This window comes from Solanum dulcamara, chromosome 10 (assembly GCF_947179165.1).
Source record: "Solanum dulcamara chromosome 10, daSolDulc1.2, whole genome shotgun sequence".
NCBI lineage: Eukaryota > Viridiplantae > Streptophyta > Magnoliopsida > Solanales > Solanaceae > Solanum > Solanum dulcamara.
In genome coordinates, this window is record NC_077246.1 from 56,160,663 (window position 1) to 56,176,275 (window position 15,613).

General features: G+C 40.0%; 1 protein-coding gene across 1 annotated transcript; it reads right to left on the bottom strand.

Moving 5' to 3' along the window:
• Nucleotides 1–8,218: 8,218 nt before the first annotated feature.
• Nucleotides 8,219–9,568, bottom strand: LOC129869818 (uncharacterized). The gene has a single exon (XM_055944420.1). It carries the CDS (start codon nucleotides 9,566–9,568, stop codon nucleotides 8,219–8,221), a length of 1,350 nt encoding a protein of 449 aa, XP_055800395.1.
• Nucleotides 9,569–15,613: the final 6,045 nt, after the last annotated feature.

The window sequence follows — 15,613 nt, forward strand, 5'->3', positions numbered from 1 at the left end:
TATACCCTCATCATTGTATGAGCTCTTTCCCGGAGACACACTAACATACTCTTACCTATCTATCGCTCATCACAAGTTCTCATCTCGCTCCTCCTCCACACATTTATCCTCGACTAGACAAGTACAACAAAACTATCATAATCGAGAAGCACTCATTCTCCCTCATCTACTCTTACTCAACTCTGCCTACTATCATCTTGGTCAACTCATCACTATCGAAATCTCAAGACTTACATCGGTTCATTACCTTATCATCTCCCTCTTAGCTCAAAGGCATCAACTAATGATACTAACTAGTCACCCAAAGCAACTCATAAAATTAGAACCTTATTCAAATCTATACTATTTCATATACACATCCTAAGCCTCAGTTGGTTAAGCACCTCCACCCACGACCGGTAGGTCCTGGGTTCGAGTCACATTGGAGGAGAAGTGTGGAAATACTATTTTTTTTTTGGGAACAGACCCTACACGAGGCTCCCACCTCTCGTGCACAGTTAGGGGTTGAGCAACACCCCCAAGCCTTAACATAAATAACAAAAGTAAAAATACAAGGAGGGGGACATAAACCTTACCTCCGATCCTATGGTGGTTCATAAGTCAGCTAACCTATTAAGGTCGGCTAACTCATCCCCGAAACAAAAAAGGGCTAACTATAACTAGAAATCAGTAAACCTATGAGAGGACTCCTCCCGGTACAATTCGACTAATAAAGCATAAATGAGGGAGACTCTCTCCTTCCATGAGAAAACAAGAAAGTAACCTACACTAGTCCTATTCAACTATGCTACGTACCATACATAGCTAAATTGAAAGAAGAACAAGTATATGAACCTTCTATCTCGCATGGGGTGGGAAAATTCTTTTCATCTTTGCCCTTTTTAGTCTTGTCATACCAGGTAAGTCCCAATGGAAGGTTGTATCCACTTCAGGATTGAGCATACATCAGCTAAGGAGGATGAAGGTAGCGTAAGTATATTGAGTTGTAGCAACCAACATCCTTGGAGTTGTTGAGGAAGGCCTTGAAAAAGCTTATTGCCTGCTGCAAATTGAAGATGTAGTAGCTTTGCTTGTGGCTATTGTTATGGAGTAGAACTGCTGCTGCCTTGTACCTAGGCCATTGATGCTGTGGTTGTTCAGCCCAGCTAGTAGATGATCTTCTTTTGTGCCTATATTCACAATCAAACACCTGCAAGGGGATCCAAATAATTTGGTATGGTTGCTGCAGGTAGTGAAGGATGTTGGAGGGTGCTGGAGAGCTCCTGGTATGTGGATCTGCAGATACAAATACCCAAGGAAGCAAGCAATGAAGCTTGCTGCAGTCCTGTAACCAGTTTGTTGTTGCCTCTGTAGCTGAATTGGTAATATGCTTGTTGTAGATCCCTCTTTTGGATTTGGGATACCTGCATAGACAACCAAAAACAGAAAAATACACAAACAAGCAAATGTGCATCTCCTTGTTGCTTCCTTTGTGATTAGGTTGCTTGTTGGTGTCAGTTACACAAGAAGGGAGGTTCTTTGTTGTGATCAGGTTCAACTTCTTGGAGTACCTGCACAGATAAACAAAACCAACAAACCATACAACCAAAGAATTCTACAAGCTGCTGTAACCATTATTATTAACTTGTATTTGTTCCTTGTGTGCTGCAAGTTGTTGGAGGTGTTGATGGAGTTTGTTGATGTTAGAGAATGTAGATGACAAGCTGAGGGTGCTGCTCCATAGAATTCCCAGGTTATGGCAGCCCTTATAGCAGTTCCAAAGATGGTCTGCATAAAGGGATGAAGAAGAACAAAGCCAAAAGCTGGAGTGGATGTTATGGGATTGTTTCTGTGGAGTCCTGGTGAGCAGCTCCAACTTTTTCTGATGGAATAGCTCCCCAGTTGTTGATGTACCTAAGCAAGAACAATCAAACAAAGATAAGCAACCAAAAAAACACAAAAACTAGGAGGGAATTGCAATTCTGCACAGTCCTTGTGTAGGCCTCTTAGTGAAGGTATTTGTTTTGGTGGTTGTATCTGTGATGTGCTCTATGTAGGTGTTGATAAAACATGTTGATGAATCCATCCTGACATCTGCAGCTACACAACAAACAAGAACCAGCAAGACAGGGTTTGCATAAGGAGCTGCTGCAGGTGTTGAGCTATTAGAGAAGGCATAGATGGAGTGGATAAGCTTCTGTAGGTTTGTGTGCAGCTCCAAGTTTCTTTCATAGTATGAGAGGTTAAGGAACTTGTTGGAGCATGCTTCACAGAAAAGAAGGCCCTCTCTTGTGATCTGGTTCAGGTTGCTTGTGTGTGGCTCCCCAGTAGTTATTGCACCTAAACAAAAACAATCAAAGTTATACAGACAACCAAACAAGCACCAAAAACAAGAGGGTTCTCCATTTCTGCACAATCCTTTTGTTTCAGTCATGGAGAGTCCTGTAACAGTGGTGTCATCTATGTATTTGTTGTTAAAGCATGTTGGTGTATATTTCCAACAACCTGTAAATACACAGCAAATAACCAAAGACAAGCAAAGACCTGTACAGGTTAATAGAAAAGAATGGATCTCAAAGAGAATTTTGGAGCCTGTTAGCATTTTCCATGTCGCTCGACTAACGTCTCCACTTATCCGTTTGAGCTGAAACTTCATGAGGTATGCACATATAGCCTTTTCTTTAGCCTTGTAAGATTTGAAGGCTTTTTGCCTAAGTTGGAGCTTTCATATAGCAAATTTCTTCCTTTTTAAGCTTAAGACAGCTGAAATTTTCACGGTCGCTCGCCTAACGCCTCCAATTGTCCGTTTGGGCTGAAATTTCTTGAGCCTTGTCAAAATAGTATATTCTGCAATCTTGCAAAGTTTGGGGGCCTTTGGACAGGTCCACATTCTGCACCTCACCCTACACCTGCTGCCCTGCTGAAGCTTAGGGGTTGCAGGGTGTTTGGAAGTTGTATTTGTGCTCTTCTCTATGTATTTGTTGTTAAAGAATGTTGATACATCACTCCAGTCACCTGAAATAATACAACAACCAAAAACAAACAAAACAGAGCTTGCACAAACTAGCAAAAAGGAAGGGACCTCAGTAAGAGCTTTGGAGGCTACTATCTTTTTCCAAGTCGCTCGACTAACGTTTCCAAATATCCGTTTGACCTGAAACTTCATGAGGTTTGCATATATGGCCTTTTCTTTATCCCTGAAAATTTTGAAGGCCTGACTCCCAAGCTGGAGATTCCAACTAGCAAGTTTCTCTCTTTTTAGGCTTAAGACAGCTGATTGTTTCAAGGTCACTCGCCTAATGTCTCCAATTATCCTTTTGAGCTGAAACTTCTTGGGCCTTGTCAAAATAGTAGTTTCTGCAATCCTGCAAAGATTGGGGGTCTTTGGACATGTCTACTTGGTGCAAATCCCCCTGCACCAACAAGTAGAAACACACACAGACAAGTAATTCTGCAGGTTATAATAGCTACTACTAATGTCTTGTATGTATTCCCTGAGAGTTGCAGGTTGGTGACTTTGTTGCTGGAGGATGTTGTTGTTGAGAAAGGTAAGAGGCAAGCTGAAATTGCAGTACAAAGGGCTCCCAATGCATGATCCTGTGTTATTGCATCCTTTAGCAGCCATCCAAAGAAGAGTTGCAACAGTTGGATTAGGCAAACTTCCACTTGTAGTTTGTTGCATCCTGCTACTGCTGCACCATGGGACACCTAAGTTTGTTTCTCCAAGGGTCCACATGCTGCTGCTCACCCTGAAATTTTCCAGACCTGCAACTACCTGCATATGCAAAAGGAAAAGCAAGGAAGAGATAACTACTCTAACTCCTAAATCTAATGGTATGAAGATTATTCTACAAAAGCAATAAATTAGGGAGACTCTCCCTTTTACAATGGTCCTGATTATCATTATTTATATCAGCTAATATTACACGGTATAAAGAAGTTCCTTCAAGGTGGTTGATTGATCTTCTTCATCTTAGTTCTCCTGAAGCTAGCCATGCCAGCTTTGTCCATTTTATAGTGTCCCTTGGTCTCTCTTGGAAGTTGTTGAAAGCTGTAGTAGTGTTGTGTACAGCTTTTCATGTGGCTTTCCTTTGAGAGTGAATCTACAGTGTAATTAGCTTCCCTAAAGATATGCCTGCACTGGAAAATTTCCAGTTTGCTAACCAATACCTGCAGTTCAGTAATATAAGTAAGAATGTTCCATGGAGGTTTAACTTCTTGTTTAAGCCACTTGATTAGAAGTTCAGAGTCAACTTTAAGGGCTACCCTGCTGTATCCATGTTGTAAGCACCACAGAATACCAATAAGTGCTGCCTGTACTTCAGCTTGGTTATTAGAACCACAGCCTAGTGGAGATGCAAAAGCATATATTAACACCCCATTATGGTCCTTAAGAATGCCCCCTACCCCTATCTTCCCTGGATTGTTAAGGGCACTCCCATCTGTGTTGAGCTTGATCATTGTAGGCTGTGGTTTAGTCCAGCATACTTTGGTTATTCTCAACTCATGTTGGCTTTTTTCAACCATGGTAACCAAATCTGCCCACTTACTTGGCAAATCAATATATGGATACACAGTAGAGATAAGCATATATAGATCTTTGGATATTGAGAGTATTACTCTAGTAGCATTAGACTTCTTGCCTCCATACTTGCATGCACATCTATTCTTCCATAGATTCCAACACACAAAAATGGGGGTGGCTTGCATTACTAACTTATGTAGCTCATTGTTAGTTTTGATTAGCCACCACCTCATCAATAGGTTTTTTAGAGGAGTGTTACTGTGTTGTAGACCCCAGTACCCTGAGAAGTGCTTCCAAATATGTTGTGCAAAGTAGCCTGAAGTAAGGATATGGTCTACATCATCAAGACCTGCTCTATAGCAGCAAGAGCATGCAGCAGGCTCCTGTCCAAAGGCCACAATTTTGTCATTTGTGGGTAGCTTAAGTCTGAAAGCTCTCCACAAAAGAAAAGAGACCTTGAAAGGAATGCTATTGTGCCATATGTTGTTGTTAGTGAGAGATCTTGTCTTTTTCTTCTTACTAACTCCCAAGCTGATGCACAAGTGAAGTTGCCATGAGAGTTAGGCTTCCAGATGGCTTGATCCTGCATATTTGGAATATAGCTGATGGGAGTGCTGAGAATTTTACACACCAGCTGAGGGGGTGCATGTTTCCTTACTTCCTCTGCCTTCCATCCTCCATTATCCATTAGTTCAGAGACAGTAGTGTTATTCAATCTAGGGAGACTTTCATTGTGGTAAGCTAATGGACCTACCCCTAACCAATCATCCCACCACAAGCTGCTTGTTCCAGACTTGATTCTCCATTGTATATGAGGCTCAATATCTTTTTTATTGATCGTCATGTGTTTCCACATGAGGGACTGTCATGTGTCCTGCTTTTTTATGACTGGATGAGCCCTTTGACAGTATTTTGCTTTAAGGAATTCCCCCCATAGTGTCTTCTTTGATCTGAAAGTCCACTATTGTTTATATTGGAAGGATAAGCACACATCCTCTAATTTTTTAACACCTATACCACCCTCCTCATAAGGATAACTGAGAGTATCCCAAGAGGCCCAGTGATATTTTCTTCTTTCAGTATCCCATCCCCAAAAGAAGTCAGCAATTAGTCTTTTGATCTGATTCATGGTGGTCTTGGTAGGACTGATAGCTGACAACAGGTGTATAGGAATGGATTGCAGCACTGATTTCACCAAGGTGACTCTACCTCCATAGCTTAACATTTTAGTCTGCCATCCCCTGATCCTGCTTAGAACCTTAGAAACTATACTCGAGAAATATATGATCCTTTGTCCTCCTATATATAGGGGATAGCCTAGGTAAGTGATTGGGCCATGAGTGCATTTGTATCATGTGATCATGCTGACCCTTTCCACCACACCAGAGGGAGTATTCAGTGGCATCATGGTTTGACTCTTATCTTTATTGATAAGTTGTCCTGAAATAGCTTCATACAATTTAAGAGTTTTGGTAATCAGTGTAAGTGAGAAGTTGCTGGTAAATGTGAAAATGATCACATCATCTGCAAAGCTCAAGTGATTTACTTGAGGACCTCTTCTTTCCATCTGGAATCCTGTATATAAATAATGGTGATGAAGATTGTTGAGAAGTCTAGGCAGAACTTCAGCTCCAATGATGAATAAAGTAGGGGATAGGGGGTCTCCTTGCTTGAGTCCTCTTGTAGAGTGGAAGAAGCCATGCCTTGCACCATTAATGATGACTGAGTACCAATTGTTTGACATAATCCTCCAAACCATATCAATCAACACTTCTCCAAACCCCATTTTCCTCATGACCATACAAGTGAATGACCAAGAGACCCTATCATAGGCCTTGGCCATATCCAGCTTTATCACCACATTATCCCCAGCCTTTGGTCTCTTAATATTGTGGATGATTTCTTGAGCTAACATTATGTTCTCAGAAATACTCCTACCTTTAACAAATCCAGATTGATTATCTGAGATTAGCTGAGGCAATATAGGAGCAATTCTGAGGCTTATCAACTTAGAAATGATCTTGTTAGTGAAGTTGCTGAGAGAAATAGGCCTGTATTCTGATAGGCTGTTGGGATGCTCATTCTTGGGAAGTAGAGCTAAGCTTGCATGAGAAATAAACTTGGGAATACCATGTCCATTGAAGAAATACTGGACTAATCTCAGTAGGTCTTCACAGATGATATCCCAGCATGAATGAAAGAATTTCCCATTCATTCCATCTGGTCCAACAGCTGATGTAGGGCTCATAGAAAATACAACTTTCTTCAGCTCATCCATAGTAGGTAAGGATTGCAGGCTCTCATTCTGCTCCTCTGTAACCATCCTTGGAATGCATTTAAGAACATCTTCCCTGATCAGTCTCTCTTCTCCAGTGAATATTTTTTCAAAGTGTGTTGTGGCTGCTCTTGCAATATTGTCTTCACCTTGAATAGTATTGCCTTGTTCATCACTAATCTGATGGATGAATAACTTTCTTCTTCTTCCTCTGATAATAGCATAAAAATAGCTGGTATTGGCATCTCCATCTTTGAACCAATGAAGTTGAGTTTTCTGCTTTAAGATAGCCTTTTCCATCTTCAGATATCTGATGTACTGAGCATTGATCTGATATAGCTTGGACCTGTTCTCTTCAGTATTGTCACTGATTATTTTCTCTTCAGCTTGTCTCACCTGCTCTTCATATTCTTTTACTGAAGCAAAGATGTCCCCAAACTCATTTCTTGACCACTTACTAAGAGTATTAGAAACTCTTTTCAGCTTTTGTTGGAAGGTTCTCATTGGATTTCCTTCCACAGGATTATCCCAACATGCTTTTACAGTGCTAAGGAAATTATCATTGTCTGTCCAGCAGTTTAGAAATTTGAAATACTTGATAACATTACCTTGTTTTGCCCTTCTTTCCAGCAATAGAGGGCAATGGTCAGATCCTGTGGAGGCTAAGTGACTGACAGTTGTTACAGGCATGACTTCTAACCAAGAGTCATTAACCATGGCCCTGTCAAGTCTTTTCCAAATTCTAGCATCTTTGTCCCTATTGTTGCACCAGGTGAACTTCTGCCCACAGAACCTCAGATCAGTGAGTCCACATGCTTTTATCACACTAATAAACTCAAGGCTCTTGTTCATATTATATGGCTGGCCCCCCATCTTTTCTTCAACATCTGTAATAACATTGAAGTCTCCAATGGTGCACCAAGGCTTCTCCTTACTGGAGAACTGCAATATCTTGTCCCATAAGTCTCTTCTCATGTAATCCTTGCACTTTGCATAGACAAAGGTAATGAGGTAGCTATTAGGACAGGACACATGATTGATCTCACAAGTGATCTGCTGCTCATCCTGGTCCATAATGTTGCAAGCAATGTCTTTGTTCCAGAATAACCAGATTTTGCTATTGGAGTTGGACATAACATTATCCATACCTAGCTGAATTCTGTGGAACTGAATTTGAGATTTGTTGGAGAATGGTTCCAGGACTGCTATGATAGACAGCTTATGAAAGTCTTTCAACCTTTGTAACCTGTCAAGGGCCCCCTGAGTATCAATACTCCTTGCATTCCAACAGATTGTACTAATCATCAGGGTTTTTGAGTTTTGGACCTTGTGTTGATGTTGCTTTTGACAGCAACATTATCAGAACTGGTGATGGTACTTTTCTTATTCTTCTTCTTTGTTTGCTTACTTATTGTAGATGAATCATTTTCCTCATTGACCTACTGCTTTTCCTTCTGCAAAAAAGCTTCCATAGTGGTTCTAAAGGTTTTTATTTGATCTTCCTGGTTTGTTTCCTCCCTTTGGTCAGGATCATCCTCATCTTCAGAATGAGTGACCCTGTACTCATCAGTCAAATCCTCTGAGATGTCTCCTTTTCTAAGTGCATACCTCTCATTAGATGTATCTTGAATTTGTAGAGGGGTCACATGTATGCCTGCTTGTTCTGGCACAAAAACATAGTTCACACTTGGTTGTCCAGATTTCATGTCCTGAACAAATTTCTTTTTAATAGCATCCCTCTTCTTTTTACTCAAAGATAGAGTACTTTTATTGTTCATAAGCTGAGCTACTGCACCCTGGTTTTGTTCACTGCTCTTTGGAGATTTAGCATCTTCCTTATCAGTCACATTAATCTGAAGCATGTCCTCAGAAACCTGTTGAACATCCTCTTGTTGAACCTTCCTATTGGACCTTATGGCTGCTGAAAAAGTGGTTGCAGGGGCTGTAGAGTCTCTCCTATGGTCTACCAATAGATGTTCCCTCCCCCTGGTTTCCCCTTCCTGCAAATTAGTGGGTGTCTCCTGTACTCCCCCTTCCTCACCTCCATAAACTTCTTCAGCCACAACAGCAATATTATTTAAAACATTAAAGCTATTGGGAGAGCCATGGGGGTATGGGAGCACTGAGTCAGTACCTGGGTCTTTGGCATTGTTGCACTCCACATCAGTATGCTTTTCTGCAGGTTTGCTAGTTCCCTTCCTTTTAAAAACCTGTTGAATGGGCCTGTGGGGATTGGGAACTAATATTCTATGGGGAGGGGGCTGTTGACTCTGGACTCCAGAATCAACATTACATATTTGGACATTATCATTATTAATATTAAAGATATTACCTGATGGCAGCATGTTCCTTGGTTGCTGATTATCAATGGTTGTTGGTTGAGGCATTTTTGAGCTTTCTCCTTGTTGCATCCTGCTTTGTTTACTTTGATGAAGAGTTCCTTGTTGGTGGGGTTGGTTATTATTCTTGGTTTTCTTTTTTTGAATTTGCCATTCGTCTTTTTTTTGGTTATTTTCATGGTCTTCATCTGTATTATTAAGCTGCTTTTCCTTGTTGTTGTTTTTCTCTTGGAAATGCTGTTCATTAGCCTTACCTGTGCTGATTTTGTCCTTGTCTGCAGCAGTTTCTTCTTGAATTTTCTTTTGCCTGTTTTCCTCCTCTCTTCTCTTCACTGTACAGGTAGTGTGAGTGTGGCCTTGATGCTTGCAGTGTTGGCAATATTCAGGCACCCCTTCATATTGAATTGGTTGCCATCTACCCTTGCCATTCACATCTTTTTGAAAGCCCATCCATACATGTTGGGGTCTTTGTTTGGTAAGATCCACTTAGACCTTTACTTTAGCTACACTACCTCTAGTTTTCTTATATGTTGCCAAGTCCAGGAACAACACTTTCCCAACTGGAGATAGTAGAGGAGTAACCACTTCCATACTATAACAATGCCAAGGAAGTTCTGGTAGGATTGCCCAAATAGGTACCAAGGGAGTTTCCTCCTCTGGTTTAAATATGGGAGTCCACAGTTGTAGCCTCATGAGCTGGCCTTGGATAAACATTTTTCCTTTTGACCACACTGTTGTGTGATCAAACTCATTGTCCAAGTCAATGTATATGTGTCTAGAGTTGAAATGAGTCAGCTTAACCCCTCCTTTAAGCTCAGTTTGTAGGATGAACTCTTTTCTAATAACTTCCATCCTTGGCATTGTATGTGTAAACTTCCCAATATGGGTGTATTGACACTTAACTGCTAAGTTAACCATGAAGTCCTCTTTAGAGAATAAAACTGCAGGGTATCCTTGCTTTGTGGTGATTTCAAGGGGGGAGATACCTATAGGAGTACTTTGGACAGTCTCTTGGGCTCTAAGTCTGGTAGCAAGATTGTGTGTTACAATAGGATTTGGAGGGTTGGTAGTATTTGGAACAGGAATTCTGGTTTGGTTGTTGATTTTGGGAGCATGATTGTTCCTAATTGGTGGATGACTGTTCTGATCTTTTCTATGGTTGTTGGGATTGAACACCTCAAAGTTGTTAGAAATTTTCAAGGGAGTAGAGTTGGGAATGTAAGGTTTGTGACCAGCTGTTTGGTTTACTGCAGGACCTTTGGGGTGTAGATTGCTCACACCACCTTGTTGGATTTGGCTCTTACCTTTACCATTAGTTTTATCACTTAACTCAGATTGTACACTAGCCATATTATCCTCAGTATTTCCATTTACAATTTGGACAGCACATATAGGATTAGAAATCAATTCAATAGGCTGCAGTACAGAGTTGTTATGAATAATATCATGAGTATTATGATTAGTCAAGTTAAGAGACTTACTTGTTGCTCCTTGTGCAGACAATCTGAAGTTCTGGAAGCTGTGGTCACTTCCTGTAACCTTGTGACCTGTAATCAAATTATTTCTCACCTGTTCCTGATTATGTTCATCATTTGTAGATTGAGAGACAAGTCCATGCTGTTGAGCCTTGTCCTGAGGCAAGTTCACTTCCTCATCTGCAGCATAGTGTTCTTCCCTCCTTTGGTCGTCTCGACGACTTTTCGAATTTGAGCTTTTGGGGGAAGTTTCAATATAACCTGGATACTTTTGTTGGAATTGTAACACCAATATGAACATTTTGGTCTGTTTGTTGCTGCAATTGATTCAGTAGAACTCCGGCAAGCCCACTTTGGCAGTCGTCTTGACGACTTTTCGAATTTGAGCTTTTTGGTTGTAATTCAAGACATTCAGTATGGCTGGGAATCCTCTCTACACTGTTGCCTACCTGTTGACATTGATTGTGCCTCCATTGGATCGCCGGAGCTCCGGCGACTCCATGATTGTCAGGGTTGGAAGGTAAATTCGAAGCTCCTGGTGATGATTCGAACTGGCACTCCTGTCCTGGAAGATGCACCTCTACATAAGGAACATTTTGGCATTCAATTTGATCAATTTGGGTTACCGAAGCTCCGGCGCCGCCACCGCGCTCGTCGCCGGAGTTGATTCTTCTGGCGAAAATTACACCCAACGACTCGTCGTGGGTTGGAGAACAAAACCTTGGTACTGCGCCTTCTCGAATGTCTCCGGAATCTGCTAGAGATTGAAGGCGGCGCTCCTGCGATTGTGCGGCGATTGTGGAAGGAATCTCCTGCTGATTTCTTTTAATTGGTACCGTAAAATTATGTGATTCTTTGACCATAACTGGTTCTTGTGTAGCTGAATTTAGTTCTGAATTCCTTTCCCTTCGAATCAATCCAGCATTGTGCCAAGACATGATTTGTTGTGCACGCAGCATCTCTTCTTCAGTGACATGAATATCCATCGCTTTAGATTTTTGTAAATTGAAAGAGCTGTGATTGTAGTTTGGGGATGAGACAACTTCTGTTGCGTTCGTATCAACGAAATCTTCAATTTCATCTCTAGAACGAAATTTTTTGACATCGGGAGGTGGGTCCCACCCTATTTCGAGATTATGATTCAAATGCCCTTCCATGAGAGCTTTTCTTAGAGAGCAGTTTTTAGAGAGAGAAAAAATACATGAAAATGAAAAGCGATGACTTCGTTGATTGTGTGGAAACACTATAAATCCTCCAAAATGGGGGGTAAAAAAAAAGAAAAAAAAAAGTTTGTTTGTTTGTGGGTATGCAGGTACAATGATCTGGAATCATGCAAAATGCAAGGAAAAAAACCCAAGCAACTGCTCATGCCATGGCTGCATCATCTACAAGTTACAATTTGCTGCTCTTCAGACACTCTTTTTCTCAACAACAACTACAACATTGCTGATTATTATAGCTCTATATACTTCCTCTCGTTTCATCCTCCTTAGCTGATAATCATGATTGCGATGTTGTTGCATACTTCCCTTGGACTTACTTGGTACAACAAGATGAAAAAGGGCAAAGATGAAAAGAGCTTCTTCACCCCATGCGAGATAGAAGGTTCATATACTTGTTCTTCTTCAATTTAGCTATGTATGGTACGTAGCATAGTTGAATAGGACTAGTGTAGGTTACTTTCTTGTCTTTTCATGGAAGGGGAGAGTCTCCCTCATTTATGCTTTCTTAGTCGACTTGTATCGGGAGGAGTCCTCTCATAGGTTTACTGCTTTCTAGTTATAGATAGCTCCTTTTGCTACGTGGATGAGTTAGCCGACCTTAATAGGTTAGCCGACTTATGAACCAACATAGGATTGGAGGTAAGGTTTATGTCCCCCTCCTTGTATTTTTCTGTTTTATTTTATGTTAAGGCTTGGGGGTGATGCTCAACCCCTGACTGTGCACGAGAGGTGGGAGCCTCGTGTAGGGTCTGTTCCCATAAAAAAAAAAAAACTTAGCCTCAACTAACTACTTATATTTGAGGGTCACATACCCTTCATTTCCTGATGCATACTCCTCATAAGTTAATATTTTAATCTCCTGCATATATCATATCAAGCCTACTGAATCAAGCCTTAAAATTAGCACTATCACAATCATTATTTACACCTCATTACTCACCTTATAAATACTTCACTCTAGCTACAGGCCTAAATCAACCACCATTCTCACTATTTGAGTTCTACTCCTCTAACTCCCTCTTTCTAACTCTACAATCATCCTATCAACCATAGATCTCCCTACCTCGGATCACATTCCATCGGATGGTGATACTTATCACTCAGACACGCAACTTCCCCCTCGAAGGTAACATTCAAATCGAGATGTAGAGATGAGATTTCTCGGATACATCTCACTCTGACTTAACGCACGATCCATATGAATGAGAGTACATCTTTCTAGATCAATAGAGTTAAGCACAGTAATCGGCTCCTCTCAAGCATTATGCAGTCTCCTTGCTTCCTCAAGACTTTATCTTAACTCATCAATAAGAATCTCATATCTACCATTTCAACTACCTTGAGTATGAGGGGTAGTCGAACGGATATGAGCAACACACGAATCAGAAGGGAATATTCATAGAGTTAAACTCTATCGCATGAATCTAGAATATGAAAGAAGGGAAACAATTCTTAATGTCCTATAGCCTCCTGATTAAAAGTGTGGTGCATAACACACCCATAAGCAAGACTCTACTAGACATGGCTTCATAGACTCCCTAGGACTTTTGAACTATGTGCTCTGATACCATATTCGTCATGCCCCAAGAGGGTACCCTAGACATGACCGGAACTCAAGAACTATTTCTGACTCCCAAGCAAACCACATAGCTTGATCACACATCCGTTCATTCATTTATTCAGCGGAAAGTTTAAAAATAAAGAATAATTTAGCGGGCAACTCAAATCACCCATCCAACTCAAAGAATAAAGGTCATGGTCCAACAGATCAACTAAAATATTTGTCATTAAAAATAGTTTGACAAGAATAACTCAAGGATAGAAATACTCAATCGACCCATCAGTATCTAGTCTATGAAGCCTCTATCACTACTATCTAATTGGTGCCAATGACATGTTCATTGCTACCTCAAATTAAATGAAAAGGGCTAACTCAACGCAAGAATAACATAAGCGGTGTCCTCCGAATGTAGGGGAGGACTCACCAATACGCTGAATGCGAATAGATCCCCAGAGATGCTCCTATTGCCGATCTCTTAAACCTTTCTCTGCATCATGAAATGATGCAGGTCCAAATGGACATCAATATGTGGAATGTACAAGTATGTAATATGGCAGAATGAAACACACCTCAAGGAAGAATAACATCGGTCCAAATGTCTCAACCCAAAATGATAAGAGAGACTCAATCAAAGTGTCATAAGTCTAAAGTAAGAATACATTTTTTTTGATAAAGATCAATCATATAATCAGATCATACACAATATAGTTCAATCAAATCATTCAATCTAATTCGATCATATACTGTTAGCTCGAATTCAATCACATATCATCTAATCCAATCGAATTACATATCCATCCAATCATGTATAATCCAATCACCACTCGTCTAACCCAATCCGATCATATACCCTCAACTCAACAATCAACTCAAAGGACTCAACTCAATAAATATGTAACAACTCACTCAAGTGTCCTAAGTCTAACAAAAAATGGTTTAGATGGGACCAAATCACATATCACTCAACTCAAACTGACTCAGAGTACTATCAAGACCTAAATGGAAGTTTCTCTTATCCGACAACCATCACTTATGAGCCAGTGATAGTACAAAAATCAAACGTTATTGCCACATCCATCCATACCTTACCAGGGCATGAACGCCTCCTTACTCATGGATTCCATCGATTAGTCAAGTCTTATCATTTTAGGACAATAAAATGGGAATTATCCGACTTTAACGGTTCGATCCTATGGGAAGCATCCGACTTTAACGGTTCCATCCCTACCTACATTGGCGGCATAGTTTCTAAGGTTCGAGTATGGACTATACTCTCACCCGCTTCGGTGCTTGATACTCCTCCCATGACTCCATGCTCATAAGACTCCATCCAATCATCTCAAAAAAGCCCTCACGGCTAGTTTCATTTAGAACCTTGCCAACTCATCAACTCTATCCTCAATTCAACTCAATCGAGTTATAATGGCAAGTCTCATTGGACTCTTTTCAAAACTCAACTCAAATTTGGCCTCATTGGACTTTCTTTTAAATCGACTCATCTCAAATCATCAAACTCTTCTCTTTAAAATTTATATAATCTCAACTCAATGAATGCAGAAAATATTTTGTACATTAAAAATATAATTTCACTTCCTTAACTCAAACTCAAAATATATATTTTAATGTAAAAATACTCAACTTATTTATACTCAAAATATTCATGTTCAAAAATGATAATTTAGAGGCTCCTCATACTCAACTCATACTTAAACTCCTTTTTAAGTCAAAGATGAAAATAATCATTCTTTAGACTCAAAATAGTATATAAGTAGTTTATGCTAAAAGGTTCATAAATCATTTATTTAAAGCTTCTTCTCAAAAGATCATTTAGTTTCAAAATATTCATAAGACTCCAATCAACTCAAATTATGCAATTCACATATCACATAACCACATTAGACTCCAATCCACTTCATCACCTAACATCCTCATCAACATAACCTTTTCATTCACATCATCATCAAATATCATCATTCACATCATCATCAAACATCATCATCACATCATTATCATATATCATCATTCACATCATCACCAAACATTATCATCACATCATTGTCAAATATCATCATCACACCAATCATCAAATATCTACTCCAAAATCCTTATTTTAGTCTTATGTTCATTTTATAGAAGCAAAAGGGCATTCTTAACTATCCAATTCATTCTTTTCATTCCAATCAATACATATATACACAAAACCATCCATCTCAACCTCAAGACAATTATGACAAAG

What these genes read in the sequence shown, in the direction of transcription:
- LOC129869818 (XM_055944420.1), bottom strand. Translation starts at nt 9,568, where the DNA reads ATGGGCTTTCAAAAAGATGTGAATGGCAAGGGTAGATGGCAACCAATT.